The 25,002-nt window shown below is 43.8% G+C and overlaps 1 protein-coding gene across 1 annotated transcript; it reads left to right on the top strand.

Moving 5' to 3' along the window:
- Positions 1-425: 425 nt before the first annotated feature.
- Positions 426-3,873, top strand: TNFSF9 (TNF superfamily member 9). The gene is made up of 3 exons (XM_024568654.3): positions 426-712; positions 1,299-1,335; positions 2,103-3,873. Exons 1-3 carry the CDS (start codon positions 449-451, stop codon positions 2,549-2,551), a joined length of 750 nt encoding a protein of 249 aa, XP_024424422.3. The 5' UTR covers positions 426-448; the 3' UTR covers positions 2,552-3,873.
- The last annotated feature ends 21,129 nt before the right edge of the window (positions 3,874-25,002 follow it).

Below are 25,002 nucleotides of genomic sequence, written 5' to 3' on the forward strand. Positions count from 1 at the left end.
AAAAAGCCACGCGACCTAAGACAGAGATTACACAGTCAGAGACCTGAGGCACAGACCTAAGGCACAATCAACAGAGATGGTGACAGAGTCAACAGAGACAGGGACAATCTGTGGGAGACGCGTAAATAAAAGGAGAGACACGGAGTTAACAAAGAGGCACCCAGCGAGGCAGAGAGGGAGAACTCGGGAGAAAGAAGAGACAGTGGGGCAGAGACGAGAGAGAGAGAGAGAGAGAGAGAGAGAGAGAGAGAGAGAGAGAGAGAGAAAGAGAGAGAGAGAAAGGGGACGAGAGATGGGGATCCAGAGAAGAGAAAGTTATAACGGGAAAGCTCGTACGGAGGGGGCGGGCGCTGGGATCCCCCAGGTCTCCGCCCCGGAAAGCGGGGCTTCGGCACTCACTATAAAGCGCGGAGCCCGGGGCCCAGGCTGCAGCCGCCTGCCGCCGGCCATGAGCTCCAACTCGGACGCCGTCCCGGACCCCGAGGCCCCGCGGCCGCTCGCGCACCGCCGCCACGTCTGTGTCCCGCTGCCCTGGGCCCTGAGCGTCGCCCTGGTGCTGTTCGCCGCCGCCGGCGCCGCCTACATCGTCCGCACCTGGGTGGTGCCCCGAGGCCCCGCTTCGCTCGGCCCCAGCCCCGCACCCGACTCCAGACTCCCCGAGGTCCCCGAGTTCCTTCCCGACGCCCGCGCCCGCCTGCCTGACTCCACTCAGGTGAGATGCGCCCCTACTTGGGGCCCCTTCTCCATCCCTCACCCCGGGTGACCCCTTCTGCACGCCGGGCCGACGGCCCGCCCCCTTCGGGCCGCTGAGAGCATCCTCCTTTATTCAGGACTCCGGGCGCCTCGCTTCTCATCTCGCACCGCCTTGAGGCCCCATCTGCGTACCGCACCCTCGAGCGGGACCTTTTCCCCATGGTGGATCCCGAGGGGCGCTTCTAACCGTGGAGGGGACCCACCCTTTCTTTCCTAACTCCCGGAGAACCTAGGTTTTCTCCCGGACTCCTGGGATGTCCGGCTTTTCCTCCCAAGACCTCCCTGTTCCAAGGCCACCTGGGGGGAGGCCTCCGTGAAATCCTGGCGTGTGCTGTCCTTGCAGACCCCACGGGTTGGGGCAGGTTCAGCCCCCAACTTCGGGTGTGGAGTGTGCTGGTGTGTTCTTTTGGGTCAGGGGAAAGGAGAGCGTAGGCTCAAGTCCTGCGCTGATGCCGGGGGTGGGGGTGGGGTGGTGATGGCGCTTTTCAAGGGGCTGCGGGAGCGGTCGGGGGACCCTCCATCCACTTTCTGCCTTTCCTCCCCAGGGCCAGGGCGTGTTCGCGCAGCTGGTGGCCCGAGATGGTGAGTGTCAAGTACCGGCCCTGTTCCCCTGGGGAGGAGGGCTCTGAGGAGTCCCTCCCTCTGACTCAATGTGACCCTCTGCCCCTTTCCTCTCCGAAAGCTGTCTTCTCACCTCTTTAACCCTCACCAGTCTCTCTTTCTGACCTTCGGGTTCCCTCTGCTCCTCAGCTAACACCCACCTGCCCACCTAAAACGCACCCTCTCAGCCCTGGGGCTGGATCCCCACATCCCAGCCTGGTCTGGTCTCTCTCGCTGGTTCTGGAAGTTCCACACTCTCTTTTCCACTCGATTTTCCTCCCTCCTTCCAGACACCCTCTCCCCTCTCCCTCTTGGACTCTCCTCCCCACCCCTCTCTTTTCTTCCCTCTTCTTTAGACGTCCCCACTCTCCCTTCCCCCTCCTCCTTCTGAGTCCCCTCCTTCATTCTATCCCATCCCCCCATTTCCCTCACCTCCCTTTCTAACCCCCTTTTTTCCATTCCGTAGAGTCCGCTGGCCTACACCCCTCCCCTTTTGCATTACACCTCCTCCAAAACGTGTCTGTTCCTGGAAGTATCTCACCCGCCACCCCAACCTCTCAGAGTCCTCTTTCCCCCTCCCTCTTCCTGACAGGCTTCCCCCTCACTCCCTTCCCTTCCTCCCTTCGATCCCCTAGCCCTGCCTCTCTCTGGGAACCTCTTTCCCCCTCAGAGCCCCAGCACCCATTCCCCAGGGCTGTGTCCCTGCCCATAGCCTCGCTCACCTCTCCGCCCTCTTCCTCCTCCCGCAGCACTGCTGACTGAAGGTCTCCTGCACTGGTACAGCGACCCTGGCTTGAAAGGTGTGTTCTTGGCACCCGGCTTGAGCTACGATGAGCACACCCAGGAGCTGCTGGTGGCTGAGGCTGGCATCTACTATGTCTTCCTGCACCTGGAACTGCAACGTGTGGTGGCCAGCGCTGGCTCTGGCTCTGTCTCCGTTGCCCTGCACCTGCAGCCTCTGGGTAAAGGGGCTGCAGCTCTGGCCCTGACCTTGGACCTGCCGTCTCCATCTTCTGAAGCCCGGGACTCAGCAGCTGGTTTCCGGGGTGGCCTGCTGCGCCTCAGTGCTCGCCAGCGCCTGGGTGTCTACCTCAAGACTGTGGGCGGGGTGCACCCCGCCTGGCAGCTTGCACAAGGTGCCACAGTCTTGGGCCTCTACCGAGTGTCTACCAAGGTCCCCGCTGAACTGCCCTCCTGACAGCCTTCATGAGGCAGGACAGACTTCATGAGGCAGGGCAGACTTCCTGAGGCAGGCGGGGTTGCCACCCCCTGCAGGGAGACTGAAGCCTGCCTTGCTTTCTTGGGGCCTGTGGTGATGGGCTCTGGCTTCTCTACCTCACCAGGCTGGGCAGGAGTTCTGGCTGCTGACCCCCTTTTCAAGGACTCTCCTGGTTCCTCTATCACTCCCACCCCAAGTCGAACCCTTGGTATTTATTATGAGCCTGAGCTCAGACAGTAGACTTTATATTAATATATTGAACTTATATTTATTGATCACCTACTACATGGCAGGTACTGTGTAGGGCTGGAGAAACAGCAGCCAATAAAATAGACCCCCCAAAAATCCTTATTTATGTTAATATGTGAGAAGTAAAGACTCACTTCTAGCGCCCCCCTGGGATTTGTGGGCTAGCTCTTGGGGATTTGCAGAATTCTTTGCTGTGTGAGGTTCATTCATTCATGCAGCTTGCACTTCGAGCATCTACTGTGCGTCAGGCACTGTTCTAGGTGTTGAGCACACAGCTGTGAACAAGACAGACCAAAACCCCAGCTTGTGCCAAGCTGACGTCTATTGGGCTGGGTGGACTCTGTGACTGTGACTGTGTGAGACTTGGTGTGGCTGGGCCAAGGGGACACTGAGAGATGGTGTGTGGCACTAGGTAATAAAACGGAAACTTAACGACAACTATGTAAGGGCCATTTACTGTGCACCAGATAGTGTTATTTGAGACTCATAACCACCCTATGCTTTAAGGGTTTTATTATTTCCATTGTACTGTTATATAGGCTCTTGAGGTTATTTTCCTCTATTGTAAGTGCACAGCGGAAATTCCGTAGGATGCAGTTCTGCAGGACATCGCTCGTCAGCTCTGTTCCGTGACATCACACCAGTAACTTAATATCAGCCGTGGAATCAGCAGACACTACAAGTCAGGGCTTGGTTTATCGTCTGTTGGTCATCTAGACTTGAGTGATGGAGGAACTGATTTTAAACACGTAGACTAGACTTAAAACTGGGTCTTGTCTCTACCGGTTTCATTGTGAATAACACACACAAACAAAATCAAGGGAGTCTTCTCGCCTGGTGTTTTCCGACCACTGTCTGGTTCCGGGGAGAGGCTGCTCATGTCATGCACAAGCAAGTGAAGTGTGGACATGCATCTTTGGTCCACTTTATCTTAGTCTTCAAAGGAAAGTACTATCTATATCTCCTTGTTTGTCACTTGTACTTAGGGTTGGCTACATGTACGAGAGTGATAAAAATTAGGGTATTCTGTAAGAACCAGCTGACTATGTAGAATTTGCAATAAAGAATATTTTTTATTTTATCTGTTAATGGTGTGCTACACAATCATTTATGTAACATTTGTAATAAGCGCACGATTTCATCCCCCCCCCCCCCCCGCCCCGAAGAGCTGCTTGTTAAACATGCAGCAGCACACTGTCCCTCTCTCTAGACCTGGCCAGTCCCCCCAGCCCCATAATTTTGGTCACCTGCAGAACTTATACCCACTGGCCCATATGAACCAGCTGGACCCTGGCTCTCCTTACAGACCTAGGACGAAAGGGGCTGCATGGACAGAGAAGTCTGCAGAGAGCGGACTTTGATGGGTCTTAAGAAGAGGAGTGGGGGTGAGCAAGGAAGACGTGGGAGAGTTTGGCCTGCAGTGGCCAGACAGGAGGGCATGGGATGGACAGAGAAGAAATGGAAGTGGAGGCGAATTGCATGTTCCTGTCCCATCTCTACTCCTCAAAGGGTTTGTCCCTCCTGAGTGGGCAGAACTGACGCTGAATATGGCCATACTAGTCATTAAATTATTAAACCAGTTCTATACTAGTTGGCAAGTACGTGTTAATCCCAGTCCCCATTCCTGGGTATTTCCCCTGGACACCTAAGATAGCACTTGTGACCAAGCATCCAAAGCCGTAATCCTTGGTGCATCCCTAGAGTTTGTGGGGGAAGGGTAGTTCCCAGAATTCTTGGTTGAGGACCAGGGTCAAATCTAATTGGTCAGCATCTGGCTACACTGGTTGTTGGCCTATTGAATAACACCCTTGGCACTAGGTGATGCCTCCCCTCAGCACAGCTGATTGGGCCAGGGTGGACATGTGATTCAAGCTGGGCCAGTCTCCGCAGAGAGTGGGCGGGCCTGGCCTCACAGACAGAATTAGTCAGGAACTCCAACCTCTGTAGGAGAGAGAGACAGGAAAAGGTTTATATGCACAGAGAGAGGAGATGAAGATGTGCAGGATTTTATAGGTGAGACCACAGAACTCTAGAGAAACAGAGGAAGAGCTAGGTTTCCTACTTGCCTCCTTCTGGTGACATGGGATACCCTAAACCTATTACAGGGTGGGGCCAGAGTGGGTTTACAGTTGTGAGTACGCAAAACACATTTATTCTTGTATTATTATTTATTAATCATTGGATTATTTTCCACACGAACAACTGTTAGCCTACTTTTGTCCCTCCCTGTAGTTTCCTAGGGCTGCCCTAATGAAGTGCCACTAACTGGGTGGCTTAAAACAGCAGACGTGTTATCTCCCAGTTCCGGAGGCCAGAGTCCAACATCAAGGTGTCAGCAAGGCCATGCTCCCTCCAAAGGCTCTAAGGAAGAATCCTTCCCCGCCTCTAACAGCTTCCAGTGGTTGCCCACAGTCCTTGGTACTCCTTGCTTTACAGCTGTGCTGTTCCAACCTCTGCTCCGTCTTCACATGGCCTCCTCCCTCTCCACGTCTCTGTCTTTGTTTCTCTTCTCTTCCTATAAGGATAAGTCACACTGGAGGTAGGGCCCACATCTTTATTTAATTACATTTGCAAAGACCCTCTTTCCAAATAAAGTAATAATCTGAGGTTCCAGGGTGAATATGAACCGTGAGGGCGGGGCACTGTTCAACCCAGTGCATCTAGTCTCTCCCCTTGGGGGCCATGAAAAATGTGAGTTTCCTCCGATGATTTTCCATCTGGGTAGGTTCTGTTCTATGCTGCGAAATGACCTTTCATATAGCGTCCCCAAGGAGGAAGATCCTCAAGGTTTTGGTGTCTTTCCTGGTGGCTTTGGGATCTGAGAGACTGTCCTACTTTCTGGGTTATGTTGTGTCTGGGGGTATTCCACCACAAGGATGCCTGGGTCCCAAGGACCTGTAGGGTGTTACTGAGACCAAAGGTGTGCAGATGGAATTCTACAATAGCAACAATACCCACGGTTGACATTTACTAATGTTTACTGGGCCCAGACACTAATTGCTTTGCAAGGACTCCATCAGGAAGGTACTCTCCTATTTTTATTCGTATTTTACAGTCAAGGAAACCCAGGGAGATCAACCCAGGTCACACATCCAGTAACAGGTAGTGTGGTTGACAGTACGAGCTCTAGAGCCAGACTTCCTGGAATGCTGGTTGCTCCCCAGTGACCTCATAGTATACATAGAAGTTTGGGTTGAATCATCGTGCCCACTCCCCAATTCATATGTTGAATTTCTAACTCCAGGACTTCAGAATGTGACTGTATTTGGAGACAGGGTTTTTACAGAGGTTATTAAATTAAAACAATGTCTCTGGGCTTGGTCCTAATCCAATATGACTGGCGTCCTTGTAAAAGGGGGAAACTTGGAGATACACACACACACACAGGCACACACCCCTCCCCCTGACACAGGGAGGAGGCCATGTAAGTGACTCCTGGGCTGTCTACAAGCCGAGGAGTCAGGCCTGGAACAGATCCCACCCTCAGAGCCCTCAGAAGGAACCCACCCTGCGGACACCTCCATCTCCATCTCCTCCAATAACCCAAATTGGCTGACCCCACGTGGGTGTGTTTGTGGTCTTTATTATTCCTTAGCCAGAGGGAGTACTCATAAAGCAAGGACGTTAGTGTGTGTGGTTCTCAGGGTTGTCCCAGGAGCCCCGGGTGGGGTAATATATGTGTAAAGTTAAAACTCTCAGTTTTTTCCTTGCTATTAGGGAAAAACCCAGTTCTTCCTTTGTGTGTGTTTCTCTCCTGTGAGTCTCCTTTACTACCCACACAAAACGTTTTGCTTCTGACAATTCTGATACCAAATATGTAGATGTTTATCTCTCACACCAACTGGCAATTTTTAGACACCGACTAGGTGTCCGAGAATTCAACTAATTCTCACACCATTTCCTGGTGGTAACATTAGATCCCATGGGTTAAGGACTGGGTCCCGCAAGACTGCTCCTGCCCCACCCCACCCTCTTCAGAGGCCAGTCGAAAGCCCAGGTTATATATAACCTGTGCTTCTGATCAACTAGCTGTAGATTAAAGGTTCCAACGACACCTTCCTTGGGTTCAATTAATTTGCTGGAGTGGCTCACAGAACACAGGGAAACACTGGCTTACATTTGCCAGTGTACTACAGGGTGTGAAAAAGAATACAGATGAACAGCCAGATGAAGAGGTCTGGGAGGGTCCTGAATGCAGGAGTTTCTGTTCCCGTGGAGTTGGGGGGGCGTCATCTTCCTTGTGTGGATGTATTCATCAACCTGGAATCTCCCCTGAGCCCCTACTATCAATATTTTATGGAGGCTTCGTCACATAGGCGTGACCAATTATTAACTCCATTTCCAACCCTCACCCCTCTCTGGAGGGTGAGGTTGGAAGCTGAAAATTCCCAGCTTCTGATCATGCCTTGGTCTTTCTGGTGACAGCCCCCATCCAGGAGTCATCCCGGAGTTGCCTCATTAGGCCAACTGATGTTCTTCGTGTTCTTGTTCCTGAGGAATTTACAAGGGTTTGGGAGCCCTGTATCAGGAACTGGACACAGAGACCAGTATGTATATTCTATCTCACAATATGCTACGTACATTACATTACAAATTTTGGATTCCCAAACATGTCTGGCTTCTAAGGCTTTGGATTAGGGATTGTGGAATTGTGTGAGGGACTGGGATGTGAATCAAGACACAGCTTCTTATGGGAGTTTGTGTGTGTGTTGGTAGCAGTCCAGTGAGGAAGGAGCGGAGAAAAGTGCAGAGTGTCTTTAAAAAATAATTGTGTTAAACCCTGGCCGGGCAGCTCAGTTGGTCCAAGCATCCTCCCATACACCAAAAAGTTGTGGGTTTGATTCCCTGTCAGGGCACACACCTAGGATGCAGTCTCATTCCTTGGTCAGGGTGTATATGAGAGGCAACTGACTGATGTTTCTCTTTCTCTCTCTGTCTCTTCTTCTCTCCCTTCCTCTCTCTCTAAAATCAGTAAGCATGTCCTCGGTTGAGAAGTTTTTTCAAAATTATGTTAAGGATGCTTAATGTGAGATCTATCTTAACAAAAATTTCTGTGTTCAATGAAGCATTGTTAACTGTAGGCACAATGCTGTGCACAGATCTCTAGAACTTACTCATCTCGCCTAACGGAAACTGTGCCTTGTAACAACTCTCCCTCCTCCTCCAGCCTTTGGCAGCCACCATTCTACTCCTTACTTCTAAGAACTTGGCTACTTTAGATGCTCATGTAAGTGGAACCTGACAATATTTGTCCTTCTGAGTGTGACTGGCTTATTTCACTGAGCATAATGTCCTTAAGGTCCATCCATGTTAGTGTATATGTCACAGTCTCCTTCTTTTTAAAGGCTGGATAACATTCCATTGTGTGGATGGACCACATTTCATTTATTTCTTTATCCACTCATCCATTGATGGATATTTAGGTTGTTTCCAGATCTTGGCTATTGGGAATAATGCTCCAATGCACATGGGAGTGCAGATATCTTTCTGGGACCCCATGTCAATAATTCGGGATATACTCTCAGAAGTGGGATTACTGGCTCATACAGAACAAACAATTTAGAGTCCCCCCTGAGCTGAGTGCCAGCCCTAGTCCTGCCATTGCTAACTAAGCTGTGCATCCTTGGGCAAGTGCCTTCACATCTCTAGGCTGAGTGTCTTCCATTATAAAACTGAAAGAAACCTTGTAGCTTTTGAGCTTAAGGAGTGTTAAGTCAGCTAATGGGTTTAATAGCACAGTGCGTGTGTGCTGACACTTGATTCAATATGTGGAAGAAGTTATTCTTACATCAGTTAGATCATAGACAGATAGCATTTAAGGTCTGTAGTCCATCCAGTAAAGAGAGGATTTGGGAAGGGAGTTCCAGGTGGGGAGGGCAGCATATACAGAGAGCCAGAGGGAAGAGAGTGGCTAGAGTAATGCAGATGGGGATGGGAGGGTCAAACCATGCAAGCTGGTGGATGCCAGCCCAAAGCTTTATCCTGAGGGCAATAGAGTATTAAGAAGACAAGCAGTCAGATTAGCTTATTAGAACCATATCTCTGGTAGGGATGTAGGTTTGTATGGGAAACAAAGAGTGGAGGCAAGGAGGCCCATGGAACCACCCTGGTAAGAGATAGTGAAGGTCTGGGATGGAATGCTGGCTTTTGAAGATGGAGAGGCAATGAATACATACAAGAGATATGTGATACAAGGAATAGGACTTGGCAAGGCTTTGAATATGGTTGAGATGGAGAAGGCAAGACTTTTGGCTCATGCAACTGGATGAATGGTGGAAGCCTTTATGGATCTGCGGGGCCCTAAAGATCATAGGTCACTTTGGGATAAGTGGATTTCCAGGTGCTTTTTTAAAAAAAAATATTTTATTTACTTATTTTTAGAGAGAGGGAAAAGGAGGGAGAAAAACATTGATGTGAAAGCGAAACATCAATCAGTTGCCTCTTGTTCACACCCATGTGGGGACCAAGCCTGCACAGGCGTGTATCCTGACCGACATTTTGCTTCACAGAATGACGCCGAACCAACAGAGCCACACCAGTCAGGGCTCCAGGTGCTTCCAAAGGGACCAGTGGGAATATTCAATTGATTCTGTGGTTATGCAAACTATTTGGCTGGGAATGGAAATCTGAGAGTTGTTGGTGTATTTATGTGATGGACATTTTGAGCAAGGATGAGGTCTCTTAGAAGAACAAGAACCGAGGCAGCAGAGAAGAGGGTCTAAGACAAAGTGCTGAGGGACTCCAATAAGTAATGGTTGGGTGGGAGGTCGGGCTGCACAAAAGCCTGAGCAGCAGAAGCTGGACAGGAATCTGTTTCAAGAAGGAAGTAGTGGTCAGTGGTGTCTGACACTGCTGAGAGTTAGTTTAGATGAGAAGTGAAAATATTTACTGGATTTTGAATCATCGGACTCAAAGGTAGTTTTACAAAGCCCACATGCAGGGGCACGAATAGATAGGAAAATCAGTAAGGCCTGAGAAATTGGGGACCAGTGAAGACCTTGACATGGCCTCTACAGGCAGCTTTTTAGAAACAAGTTGGTATTGGGAAATAATGTTCAAATTTAAAGAAAATTTCCATGAATAAGAAGAGTACAAAAAACACGGTATAATCTTTACCCAGATTAATTGACTACTACTGCTTTACCCCACTTGATTCATTACCGCTGTTTCCACTTCCTTCCCGCACTGTGTTGTGAATATAAATTGGAAGTATTTATTACAGATGAGTCAGACAAGATCAGGACTATTGAGAAATAAAATGCAAGGAAACCATGAACTCGAAGCTGGGCAGTTCTAGGAAATTCCAAATGTAGTATGCGTAGATTCAGAAAAATGGAAGTTTTGGGGCATTTATCAAGCTGATTACTTAGAAAGAAACATGGGACCTGGCTAGGTTAGGTTTACTCTCTCTTCTGGCCCTCATTTTAAGCAGACCCAGGGGTATAATTTGCCCTGAGGCTAAATCAGTGGATATAAAAAGTCAAGTTGCCAGCATTCCTTTCCTGAGTCAAATTCTAGCAAATAGAATGGGCAGGAGAGCTGGTATCTTCAAACACGAAGATGAGCAGGCAACTAAGCATCACCAGGCATGTGAGCAAAATCAACCCTACAAATGCCACACTATGAACTCCACAACAGCAGAAAAATAGAAACAGAGTTAACAGAACAAAAGACTTCAGAACAAGTTTAAGTCCTTTTTCTAGAAAGACTTTATTTTGGATTAAATATTTGTACACGAATAATAAAATCTAAAGACACTTAAAGTTGAGTGAAACCCTTCATTATCAAACTTCAGAGAGATATGAAAGTTTAAAGATCAAATACTATTGCTCATTAATATTCAAAGACTTGAAGGTACAAAGGAATTGACTTACCAGGGTGAGATTAGAGAATACTTTTAAAAATTCTAAAAAAAATTCTCTTATTTATTTATTCAACAAAGGTTTGTTGAAGGTTTTTATTGTACCAGCACTTCCCCCCCACCCCCACCTCCTCCAACCTCACCCATCAGAAGGAGGAAGAATGGCTTTCTGGCTGTTGGAGAAAATGTTGTTCTGGTCAACATTTTCTAACTAGGTAAATATTTTGATTTCTAATATAATGAGTGATTTTCTTTTCTTTATTTTTTTATTGTTCAGTTACAGGTGACATTCAACATTAGTTCATCAAAGTGGTTAGACTTTTGTATAACTTATGAAGTGATCACCCTGATCATTCTAGAACCCACCTGGCACTATACACAATTATTACAATAGTATTGACTATATTTCCTATATTATACTTTATATCCCTATGACTATTTTGTAGCTATCAATTTGTATTTCTTTTTTCTAAAAAAGATTTTATTTATTTATTTTTAGACAGAGGGGAAGGGTGGGAGAAAGAGAGGGAAACATCAATGTGTGGTTGCCTCTCCCACGCCCCCTACTGGGGACCTGGCCTACAACCCAGGCATGGTTCCTAGACTGGGAATCCAACCAGCAACCCTTTGATTCACAGGCCAGAATACAAGCCACTGAGCCACACCAGCCAGGTCTATCTAGTCATTTATTGATGGGCACTTAGGTTGCTTCCATATCTTGGCTATTGTGAATAATGCTGCAATGAACATACGAATTCATATATCTTCAAATTAGTGTTTTGAGTTTCTTCAGATATATACTGAGAACTGGAATTGCTGAGAAATAAAGCAGTTCTAGTTTTAATTTAATTTTTTAATTCTCATTTGAGGACACTATCTTTTTCATTGCTTTTTAGAGAGATAGGAGAGAGGAATGTCAATGTGAGAGAGAAACATCAGTTGGCTGCCTCCCGTTTGTGCCCACACCAGGGATCAAACCTAAAACCTAGGCATGTGCCTTGACCAGGAATCAAATCCTCAAGATTTCAGCTGTGGGATGACGCTCCAACCAACTGAATCCCACTGGCCAGGGCTATTTTAAATTTTTTGAAGAAACTCTATACTGTTCTCCATAGTGGCTGCACCCATTTGTAATTCCACCAATAATGCACTAGGGTTCTCTTTTCTCCACAACCTCACCAACACTTGTTGTGTGTTGGTTTATGGATGATGGCCATTCTGACTGGTGTGAGGTTATATCTCACTGTGGTTTTAATATTCATTCTCTGAGGACTAGTGACGTTGAGCATCTTTTCATATGTCTATGTGCCATCTGTATGGCCTCTTTGGGGAAATGTCTATTTAGATCCTCTGCCCATTTGTTAGTTGGATTGTTTATTTTATTGTTGTTAAGTTGTATGAGTTCTTTATAAATGTTGGATATTAACCCCTTATTGGATGCATCATTGGCGAATCTCTTTTCCCTTCAGTCTTTTCGTTTTGTCAATGATTTCATTCACTATGCCAAAACTTTTAGTTTGATGTAGCCCCTTTCTTTCTTCCTTTTTCTTCCTTTCTTCCTCTTCCTTCCTTCTCCTCCCTCCCTCCCTTCCTTCCCCCCGTTTCTCCCTCCCTCTCGCTCTTTCTTCCTTCCTTTCTTTTCTTTTCTTTCCATGTTTTCCCTTGCTTGAGGAGATATATCAGGAAAAATATTACTGAGAGCAATGTAAGAGAGTTTAGCACCTATGTCTTCTAGGAGTGTTATGGTTTCAGGTTTTACATTTAAGTCTTTAATCCATTTTCAATTTATTCTTGTATGTGGTGTAAGAAAATGGTCTAGTTTCATTTTTTGCATGTATCTGTCCATTTTTTCAAAACCATTTATTGAATTGACTGTCTTTACCACATTGAATATTCTTGCTTCCTTTGTCGTAGATTGACCATGTAGGTGAAGGTTTATTTCTGGGCTCTCTATTTTGTTCCATTGATCGGTGTGTCTGTTTTTATTCCAGCGCCATACTCTTTTGATTACAGTGGCCTTATAGCGTTGTTTGATATCAGGTAGTGTGATATCTCCAACTTTATTCTTCTTTCTCAAGATTGCTGTGACTATTCAGGGTGTTTTGTGGTCCCATATAAATTTTAGAATTATTTGTTCGGGTTCTGTGCAAAATGCCATTTGTACTTTGATAGGGGTTGCATTTAATCTATAGATTGCTTTGGATAGTACAGACATTTTAGAAATGTTTTATTCTTAAGATAAAATAATTTATTCTTTCAAGATAAGCTTTCCCTTTATAATACTAAAAAAAAAAAAAAAAACCCAAGCTTGCTTTGAGTGGGACAGAACTGAGTGATGTATCCGTACCCAGAAATAAGATACAAGGTTGCTGTCATTCACCATATTTGTTTAGATGGTGTTTTGAGAACCAATTAAACCATATCTTTTCCTTCAGAAGGGTAGGCAAAGCTATAGAAATGGGGACCCAGCAGCAGTTCAACTGGTTTCTTTTTCCTGGGTCTCGGCTGGTGTCCACTGCTGAGTCTGCAGTCAGTAACTCTCATCCCCAGTCCCCTGAACCTCTTCCCCTTCTGCGTAGCCAATTTCAACTCCTGCTCATACTTACGGTTTGCCTTGAATGTCATTTCCTCAGGGACCCCTTCCATAATCCCTGCTCCCAATTAAGTAAGCTCTCTCTATGATATGATCTTATAACTCCCTGAGCTTATGCCTTTATAAATCTTATCAAACCTACTTTTTAGAATGTTTATATTTGGTAATAATTTGTTTGCTGCCCTCCCAGAGACTGGCTAGTGGTTCACCAAAACTGTTCCCTTTTCATCTTGGACACACACAGCTATTAGGCTGTGTTTTCCTGTGTTTGTTGTAGGTTGACTGAGTTCTAGTAAATGAGTTCTGAGAGGAAGTAATGTACTGCACTTCCATAGCTGACCCATAAAAATTCCTAAAAGTGATCCTACATTACCTCTCCGTGGGTGAGCCCATTGATGGATGGTTGAACCACAGCATGGAATAAGCCTGCATCCCCAAGTCACTGCTTGGGGGAGAGCTTCCTGACAATCAGGAAACATCTGTTTTACACTTTATGTGGGCTAGAGGTAAACTTCCATTGTTTAAGTCACTGGGACTTTGGGGTTTATCTGTTACAACAGCTAGAGTTATCTTAATACGCTCTGTCTCTTAGGCTGGTGTTTGACTCATTGAGTATTCAGCTATTTTGTTTGTTTCTTCAGATGAACTGTCCACCCTTCTCCTCTTCCTGGGAAGAAGACCTTTACTGATGGCATGCAGGTCCCTTCCCAGCCTTGGCTCCCAGTTGGGTTTAGTTCATGAAAGGGGATGTAGAAGCCTGGGTTTTTATCCCCCAGCTCCCTCTCTGCCAAGTCACCTGATGTTAAGAAATTATCTCCAACTTGGGAAGCAGCAGGAAGATGGTCTGATGTCCTTTAAGTATCATTGCTTAATACGGTGTCACTTTGGTTGTCTAGGAAGTGGATGCTGAGAAGTGTAAGAGAGTTATTGAGAGAGAATGACTCACAAGTGGAAATGGGAAGCAAGCAGAACTAGGCAGAAAGACCTCAAACTACAATCCAGCCAAGCCAATGGGGAAATCTGTAGTGAAGCTAACTCACAAAGGAATCCCACACTGGGCAGAGCCCTAGGGCCCTTGCTGTGGTCATTAATTATGGCTGGGCTGCTTGGTGAAGGGTGTGGGAGCAAGATCTGGGCAGAGCACTCAGGCAACTGCATTTCTTCCAGCAGAATAGCAGCCTTTTTCTTTCTTTAAAAAAAAATCCTCACCTGAGAATACGTTTATTGATCTCAGAGAGAGAGGAAAGGGTGGGGGGAGGAGAGAGAGAGAAACATTGATGAGAAAGAGAAACATGGATTAGTTTTCTCCCGTACGTGCCCCAACCAGGGATCAAACCTGCGACCTACCTATGCGCTCTGATCAAGAATCAAACCCACACCTTCTGGTGCATGGGATGATACTCCAACCAACTGAGCCACCAGGCCAGGGCAGCAGGTTCTTTCTTTGCAGAGAGCTGAGTGGTGCATCTCTCCAGGCTTATTCAAAATTTATTTAATCATCTTGAATAGGGTATCTTGTTTAAAAGTCATGAATTGAGCTTTAATTTACATGCATTAAAATTCAGACATGGTGAATTTTTCTTTCACCATTTTCTAGGTGCACAGTTTCTTTTTTAAAGTAGACTTTATTTTTTAGAGCAATTTTAGGTTCATAGCAAAATTGAGCAGAAAGCATAGAGTTCCCATGTATTCTCTGCCCCCTCTCCACTGTCTACATCCCCCATAACTGATGAACCCGCACTGATTCATCATTATCATGTGGAGTCTTTGGTTCGTATTAGGGTTCTGTCTTGGTGTTGGACAAAAGTGTAATGACATGTACCCAACTTTGTAGAATCACACAGGATAGTTTCACTACCCCCAAATCCTCTGTGCTTTGCCTACTCATTCTTCCCTTGCCCACAGTGTGTTTTTTTTTTTTAAGCAAAAAGCTTAAGTTTTTTAGGTTAGAATTAAGTCAAAGATATTCCTTAATAAGGACTCTTCGAATGTGAATACTCCAGGAATTTTTCTAAGCCATCTGGTCAGAATTGTCTCTGAATATTACCTAACTTTGGAAGCTATGGGTATACATTTGAATGAAACTTGAATTAGGGTTTTGAAAATAAACCCTAATTAAAAAAGAAAACTAGTCAATATTCAAATTAAAACCATTTAATAGAACTTTCCTTTCCAGAAATAATAGTAAATGACATGAGGCATTTTGTAAAATGTGGTCCCAAACAAGAGTGTAAAAAATAAGTGTACCCTGGCTGGTGTGGCTGAGTGGATTGAGCACTTGCCTGTGAATCAAAGGGTCACTGGTTCGATTCCCAGTCAGGGTTCATGCCTGGGTTGCAGGCCAGGTGCCTAGTGGGAGGTGCGCAAGAGGCAAACCACACATTGATGTTTCTCTCCCTCTCTTTCTCCCTCCCTTCCCCTCTGTCTAAAAATAAATAAATAAAATATATTAAAAAAAAAGAATTTCCAGAAACCAGACCAAATAATTGAAACCTGTCTTGAATACAAAGGAACCTCCTCCCAGGCAGCCTGGCCCAGCCCCGAGCCCAGCTTTCCTATGTTCCTAAGCAAGCCCTTGTGCCTCTGCTCCATGGCAGCCCTTTCTCCCCAGAGGTTCAGTGTCCCGCAAGCTCTTTGTGTGAATGAGGCGAGCAGAGACTCCATGTGGGCATTTTAAGGCTTGGACTCAAAGTATTTTTCTCCCACGGCCCATCTCTGATCTGTTTCAATTCCTTTTTTGTAGACCTAGGCCCACTGACCTCTGCTATGTCATCATCATCATACCTAATGTCCATTTTAATATATGATTTATATTCTGTGCCTGGAAACAGTGACCATATTTAGCAGTAATATCTGCACATGGAACAACCCACTCTCACAACGGATGTGGTCTCAAAACATTAATGATCATCTGTAGACCAAGCAAATGTAGGAACCATATTTGTCATGCATCAAATTCACAGCCAAAATCCCCAAGATAAAAAAAAGAAATTGCACAAGACACATGACTTAAAACACACACATGTACACACTCTCACATACTCTCACACACACTTCTTACAGAGCTGTGCTTGGGGAAACACCACTGAGGGCATATTTTGTGAAGCTCCTGCCCCAAGTGTTTTGCTTGGAAAAACCATCAAGTGGGGCAGAGCTCTTTATTGGGTGAGCAGACAGGAAAGACATGCTTGCGGCAACCAGAAAGTTTTCAGGTCTTTTAAATTACATGAAATGGACCTGCCGAAACATTTAAGTGCTCTCAGGATGAAAAATCGGAGCTAAAATGTGATATCAAACCAGATACAAAAAGTGTTCAGCAGCCATCTCGTGAGGTCAAACCTGGTACCCAGATATGCAAGAAAGCTTCAGGATGCGTGGCCTGTGGGCCTTGTCCCATACATGAGTTTCACAAAAGATTCCTATTGTTCTGCTGATTCAGTATAAAGGATTTGTTGATACTCTTCTTGAATTTTATCTCTGTAGTCTTTTAAGAGATGCTCACATATTATTCCAACTTGCTGGAGAGTCAGGGTGGGCTGGTCTTTATTCAGGAGGGACCTGGCCTAGGTGCTCTGAGTGCTGAGGAGTGAGGCTGACTTTCCCCAGTACAAGCTTCATTCTGATTAAGAACAGCTTACATTTTTTTAAATTTTCAATTACAGTTGACATTCAATATTATATTAGTTTCATGTATACAGCACAGTGGTTAGACATTTATATAATTTATGAAGTTGTCTCCCAATAGGTCTGGTCCTCATCTGGCATCACACATGTAATATTAAATAAGTAGAAAATGCACCTGTGTTTGAGTTAGCTACTCTCAATTTTATTAGAGTCCAGACATTGCAAAATTACATGTGAACATATAGATTCTTTCCAGGACAAAAGACAAACGTTATGGGGTGATCTTTTCTCTTAAACTATCTTTTTTGGGGGTAACAGCTTGGCTGGGACATAATTCACGTTCACAAGCTACTTAAACTGTACAACTCAGTGGCTTTACTGCATTCCCAAAGTTAGACACCCACAAGCAGTTTTAGAACCGTCATCACCTCTCCAAAAATACCTCGTGCCCTTTAGCTGTCGACCTCCTCATTCTCTCTTGTTCCCAGCCCCTGGTAACCACTTTTTGGTCATCTACTTCTGGTAATCTTTTTTTTGTCCCCATAGATTTGTCTATTTTGGATATCTCATTTCAGTGGAATCATACCATGTGTGGTCTTGTGTGTCTGACTTCTGTCATTGAGCATTACGTTTTCAAGGTTCATTTAGGTTGGAGCCTGTGTCGGTGCTTCCTTCCTTCTGATGCCTGAATAATATTCTGTTGTATGAATATAGCACAGTTTCTTTCTCCATTCTTCAGTTAATGGAGATTTAGGTTATTTCTACTGACTGGCTTTTACGAATAATACTGCTATAAATATTCGTGTACAAGCATTAATCAGTTTTGTATCTATTAGCACATTGATTTTAGGGTTTCTTTGACTGTGTAAATTGTGCTCCTTGCATTGGAACCTACCTTACCACCTTACCAGTTCCTTCCTTAATAAATGAATGAAATAAAATCTTTGACACTGGCTAATTTTATAATGTTATGACCTTTGTGGTTTTTACTTCTTGAAAATTGTACTTGAACACTTCACGGAAGGCCACAGGTCTTCTCCTAGATCCCTTTGCTACAACCAGAGCGAAAAAGCTGGGGCCTGGTAATTGTTTCCTCCCCTCGCCTTTTGCATAACCTGTCCACACTGTGGAACATGGTGGAGGTGCTGTTTCTTTCCTGTCTGGACCTGACTGGTGCCGCAGGGGAATTTTAGGGGTACAGTTCACACTGTAGCCCTAGCAGACACAGTAGTGCATAGCAGGTTCTCACTACGTGTTTGTAGAATGAATAAATCAAAGCCCTCAGTTAGCTTTGAAGGGTTTTTTCTATCTGCTGCTGAGTTGGTGAGCTTGAATTTTACCTAAAGGTTAAGAAATTCTCTTACCATTTGTGTTAATGGCAAACTGCTTACTGCAAGGAATCGTTTTTGCCATATGACGAAGGTAAGACTTACAGATATCCTCATTTATCTGTGACAAGGCCAGACTCATGCCCCCAAATCCCATTCTTTGCCTCATTCGCGATGAGCTGAATTGCTTGTCCCCACTGATCAATCAGAACAAAATGCTTGTTAACTGAGCTTTGGTTAAATTCCTCTCCTTCCTACAGGCCTCTGAACTTAGCTCCCCATCTCCCCAGTCAGCACACATCCCCTTCTGAGGACAGACAGCCCCAGGGTGAACATCCTCTGATCTCCTGTCCCACCAAACTGTCCTTTCATTCCACCTCCCCAGTTCTAGTTCTTTCTAGCATAGTTTAAGCCTTTCTGTAAAAGGAAACCTTTTTGCCTAACTCTTGAGATGCTTGGAGATCTTTGAGCGGAGTATTCTTCCATTGCAATGGTCCCTAACTTTTCAGAGTGGTACAAGACGTACACTAACAGGCACCAAAATCTTTAGTTCAAATAAGAAGACGGGCACAGGTAAACTTAGACTAATGTTTAGTAATTATGGTTTCAGTATACTATCTTATCTGGAAATGATCTAGACAGTCAATGAACATCTATCATTTAACTTAGTAGAACTTTAATGTTTCAAGGATTTAAAAACTATTTTATTTTATTTTTTTTAGAGTTGATTTTTTTTTTCTTTTCCATCCCCAACCCTCTGTGTTCTCTGTATTTATGGGTCTGTTTCTGTTTTGTTTGTTAATTTTTTCTGTAGATTCTACATGCAAGCAAAATTATATGGTATTTGCCTTTCTCTGACTTATTTCACTTAGCATAATACTGAGTAGGTCTATCCATGTTGTTGCAAATGGTGAGATTTCATTCTTTTTTTTAATGGCTGAGTAAAATTCCATTGTATATATGCACCACATCTTCTTTATCCAGTCATTTAGGGATGAGTATCTAGATTGCTTCCATATCTTGGCTATTGTAAGTAATGCTACATAAACATAAGAGTGAATATTTTTTTCAAATTAGTTTTTATTTTCTCCTGATAAATATCCAGAAGTGGAATTGCTGGATCATATGGCAGCTCTGTTTTTAATTTTAAACTATTATATTTTGAAGTAGGCATCATATAAAACATAATAGATGTTGAAAAGGTCACTTACTCCTACAATAAGTAGAAAGCCTCAGATGCAGGTACAGAAACGGGAAGGTTTCTAGTGAACTAATTGGGAAGTAATGGTTTTAAAAGAACCTCCACAAGAGATAACTAATCTGGGGACTGACTGAATGCTTGTTAATCTCTCCCGCAGCTTTTGCACCCTCTCATGCCCAGGAGTTCCAGTATGTACAATCTCCCTAGGGAAGGCTGACAGGGTTTGCCCCCAAGGGTGCTATCTCTGGCTGGCCCAGCTAATTCTCAGGACAGTTCAACAAGGACACTTCCTCCCCTCCTAGGGGAGGTTGCCCTAACTTAATTGGTCCTCTTGAAAGACTGCTGAGAATATGAAGGGCAGGGAAACAGGTTACTAGCCCAACTATTAAAGGCCAAAGTTACAGGATGAGATTTTGCACCGAGGTAGTAGAGGTACTAGGTACTCCTCATACAGACAGACACAAGGGTGGGAACCTCCATAAGGCTAGTTAAGGCCAGAGGCCATCTGAATAGCCCATGTGGAGTTAAGGAAACGCAACTAGCAGTGCCTGATCAGCACTAACTGTTGGTAAAACTCCACACCTGGAAATCTATGGGGGAAGATCTCTGCCCACATCGGGGGAAGAGGCAAGGCATGAACCTTGGGAAGCCAATGGCCAGAAAAAAGGGGTCACACACCATCCTGGGTTTTGGTCTGTGATTAGGGCTAGGAAGCACCAAGAACACTCGTGCCTACCTAAGTACCCAATTTCTCTCTCATCTATGAGGAAGAAAGTTTTCTTTTTCTTTTTAAAAAATTTATTATTTCTAAATAACTTTAAAAATATTTTATTTATTTTATTGAGAGAGAGGAAGAGAGGGAGAGAAATGTCAATTGGTCGCCTCTCTCACATCCCCAACTAGGGACCTGGCCTGAAACCCAGGCGCTTGCCCTAACTGGGCATCCAGACTGGCAACCTTGGTTCACAGGCCAGTGCTCAATCCACTGAGCCACACCAGCCAAAGCAAGAAAGTTTTCTCTCCTCAAAGACAATAGGCAATACTGCCTTCATCCACAGTGCCTGGAGAAACCTTTTTTTGGGTGCATACTCACCAACTGGCAAAAATTTAACTCTGAGTTTCTCAAGGAAAGGGCTTATAGATAATTGACTTTATTAAACCAAAGTCTGTACATTTGAAATGCAAATACCTGGTCTCCAAGAACTCTTATCTCCATCTTTTGAAATGCAAATTTCTGGGAGGTAAATCTTATCAAGAGATAAAAACATTAGCCATCTAAGCAAATCAATTTAACTTATTTCAACTGCTCCTTTCTATATCAGTGACTTTTGTTTTATAGTACCGATCTCATGAAAGAATGGCTGTTAAGAGCTTGCGTATGTTTGCCAGTCAAGAAGCTTATGTTTCTAGAAGGTATGAAATGTGTTTGCCAATCTAAGGAATGGTAATTGCTTACTTTTTAGCTGTCTAATACAAAGTTGGAATTAAGTCATTTTCACTATGTTAAAGGGACAAGAATTTTCCTTTTGCTTTATACTTTTCTCCCTACCGAATTTCTCTAGAATTTGGCAATTCTTTTTTTTTTTTTAAGATTTAATTTACTTATCTCTAGAGAGGGGAAGGGAGGGAGAGAGAGAGAGAGAGAAACATCCAGTGTGGCTGCCACTCACGTGCCCCCCACCACAGACCTGGCTCACATTCCAGGCATGTGCCCTGACTGGGAATCGAACCAGTGACCCTTTGGCTTGCAGGCTGGCTCTCAGTCCACTGAGCCACACCAACCAGGGCGAATTTGGCAATTCTTAACGAGTGAGTCATAGCAATACATTTGTTTGCATGGATCCAGTAAGAACAAGTTTCCAATTGTGGTTTTATTAACCAAGATTTTGACTGGAATGTCATGTCTAAGAGAGAGATATGTCTGGACTCTGGACGTCACCAGAAAACTTTAAGGAATTAAGGTGGACTTTCAAAGCTAATAAAAGCCCATTGGAGAAATGGCCTGGTATCTTGCTTATTTACATGGTTCACAGCAGTCTTTCCAGGTGAGAAACAAAGGTTGCTTTCCTGAGAGATGGCAAGGAAGGAATTAAAGACATTTTGGGGACCTCAGGAACTTGACGAATTTACCCGTACCTATAGGCATTGCAGACAAAGCCTAATAGCAGTTGTGTGGTTTGGCTTCTTCACCCTGAGGGGCTGATGAAAGCTCAATCTGAAGATTTCTTATGAGATTCCAGCAAATCAGACTTAAAAGAGCCTGTATAATCCATTGCTATTCTTCTTGGGTTTATGCAAATAATCAGGCCAAATTGAAACTGGACTTAATGGACTTAATGGACAAAGAGACTTTAGTCTCTTTGAAAAAACAAAGAGTAATTTTAGGAAGAGAAATTGTGTTTCTTTTTTTAACTTTATTTTTATTGTTGGCACTATTGCAGATGACCCTATTCAGCCCCCTCCCCCACCCCCACCCCTTTGCCGCCCCCACGCCCTGACCTCCTTCACCCGCCGTCACCACATTGTTGACTGTGTCTATGTGTCATGCATGTGTGTTCTTTGGCTGATCTTTTCACCTCCTTTCCTCGAGTCTTCCCTGGACCCTCAGACAGCCGTCAGTCTGTTCCATGTGTCCATGCCTCTGTTTCGATTTTGTTCATCAGTTTATTTTGTTCATTAGATTCCACATATAAGTGAGAATATATGGTATTTGTGTGACTGGCTCATATCACTTAGCACAATCATCTTCAGGTCCATCCATGCTGTTGCCAAAGGTAAGATTACCTTCTTTTTTTGGCTGTGTAGTCTTCTATTGTGAAAATGTACCACAGTTTTTTATCCGCTCATCTACTGATGGGCTGTTGGGCTTTTCCCAGATCGTGGCTATTGTAAATAATGTCACAATGAACATAGGAATGGATATAGTCTTTTGAATTAGTGTTCCAGGATTCTTAGGATATATTCCCAGAAGTGGGATTGCTCAGCCAAAAGGCAGTTCCATTTCTAACTTTTTGAGGAAACTCCACACTGTTTTCCTCAGTGGCTGCACCAGTTTGCATTCCCACCACCAGTGTACAAGAGTTCCCTTTTCTTCAAATCCTCACCAGCACCTGCTGTTTGTTATTTATTGATGATAGCCATTCTGACATGTGTGAGGTGATATCTCATTGTGGTTTTAATTTGCATCTCTCTAATGATTGGTGATGTTGAGCATCTTTTTTTTAAAATAGTTTATTGGCCATGTGTATGTCCTCCTTAAAGAACTGTCTATTCAGGTCCTTTGCCCATTTTTATTTTTATTTTTAAAAAGATTTTTCATTTATTTATTTTTAGACTGAGGGGAAGAAGGGAAGGAGAAAGAGAGGAGAGAAACATCAATGTGTGGTTGCCTCTCACTCACCTCCAAGGACCTGGCCCACAACCCAGGTATGTGCCCTTACTGGAATTGAACTGGTGACCCTTTGGTTCACAGGTACTCAGGCCAATGAGCCACACCAGCCAGGGTGGCTATTGTCATTCTTTTATTTGACAATCTAAGGGAAAGGTGGTCAGTGCCCCTGGCTGAATAGTCAGGTATTGCATGTTTTAAAAATCACTTGACTGTTGAGTTTCTTAAATTTCTTCCACCCTATCACTGAAAGCAATGATCTTTGTGGGGCACAAAGGTAAAATCAAGAGGATAAAAGAAGAACCACATATTTTCCTCTGTGGTCAGATAGGTGATATCTTTGAACTGACCATCTGGCATAACAGCTGTGGTTTTGAAGTTGGGGGCAGGGTGCCCAGTTTTAGCATTCCCTGAAGACATCTTGCTATCAGCGACTCAGAGACACAAATACCAAGACCAGCAGGTCAGGAGGCAGATTCACCATAGTTTTCTGAGGTCACCATAGTTTTCATAGGTCTTTTAACCTATACTCAGGAAATTTAACCTCCTTGGTTAAATTTCTTCATTGGTACCTTATTATTTTTGTTGCCATAGTAAATGGGATTGCTTTCTTAGTTTCCCTTCCTGACAGTTCATTACTGGTATAGAAAAATGCCACTGACTTCTTAATATTAATTTTGTATCCTGCTAGTTTCCCAAATTCATTTATTAGACCTAGTAGTTTTTTGGTAGGGTTTTCTATGTACAATATCATGTCATCTGAGAATAATGAGAGTTTTACTTCCTTCTATCCATTTCAGATGCATATTTTTTCTTCTTGTCTGATTGCTGTGGCTAGGACTTTCAGTCCTATGTTGAATAAGAGTGGTGAGAGTGGACATCCCTGTCTTGTTCCTGATCTTAACAGAAACACTTTCAGTTTTTGCCCATTGAGTATGATGTTGGCTATAGGTTTTGAGATATATGGCCTTTATTATGTTGAGGTATGACACCTCTATTCCCACTTTGCTGTGAGTTTTTATCAAAAATGGTGCTAGATTTTATCAAAATGCTTTTTCTGCACTTATTAATATGATCACATAATTTTTATCTTTCATTTTGTTTACGTGATGTGTCACATTTACTGATTTGTGATTGTTGTACCAAGTTTGCATCCCTAGAATAAATCCTACTTGATCACAGTGTATGATATTTTTAATATATTGCTGGATGTGGTTTGCTAATATTTTGTTGAAGACTTTAGTATCTATGTTCATCAGGGATACTGGTCAATAATTTGTTTTGTAGTGTCTTTATCTGGTTTTGGAATGAGGATAATGCTGGCCTTGTAAAAAGGTCTTGGAAGTCTTCCCTCCTCTTGAATTTTTTGGAATAGCTTGAGAAGGAGAGGTGTTGTTCTTCCTTGAATGGTAAAATTATGTTTTAAGCCACCTGGTCCAGGACTTCTGTTTGCTGGGAGTTTTTGATTACTGCTTCAATTTCATTAGTTATAATCAGTCTACTCAGGTTTTCGGATTCTTCCTGATTCAGTTTTGGAAGAATTATATGTTTCTAGGAATTTATCCATTTGGCCCAGGTTTTTCAATTTATTGGCATACAGTTAGTTATTCATAGTATTTCCTTATGATCCTTTGGATTTCTGTGATGTTTGTTGTTACTTCTCTTTTTTCATTTCTGATTTTATTTATTTGGGTTTTCTTTTTTTTTTTTTCTTGATGAGTATGGTTAAAGGTTTGTCGATCTTGTTTATCTTTTCAAAGAACTGGCTCTTGGTTTCATTGATGGTTTTTTGTTTTTTGTCTTTTAGTCTCTATGTTGTTTATTTCTGCTCTAATCTTTATTATTTGCTTTCTACTTACTCTGGGCTTTGTTTGTTGCTCTTTTAATATTTATTTTGGGTGTAGTGTTAAATTGTTTATTTGAGATTTTTTTTTGCTTCTTGAGACAGGCTTGTAATGCTATGAACCTCCCTCTCAGTACTGCTTTTGCTGTGTCGCATAAATGTGGAATTGTTGTATGTTTATTTTCATTGTTTCTAGGTAATTTTTTATTTCTTCCTTGATCTCATTGTTAATGCATTCATTGTTTAATGGCATGCTATTTATCTCTTCCATGTGTTTGAATGTTTTTGTTTCTTTTTAAAAAAGATTTTATTTATTTATTTTTAGAGAGAGGGGAAGGGAAGG

Source organism: Desmodus rotundus, chromosome 9, assembly GCF_022682495.2.
Source record: "Desmodus rotundus isolate HL8 chromosome 9, HLdesRot8A.1, whole genome shotgun sequence".
NCBI classification, from domain to species: Eukaryota; Metazoa; Chordata; class Mammalia; order Chiroptera; family Phyllostomidae; genus Desmodus; species Desmodus rotundus.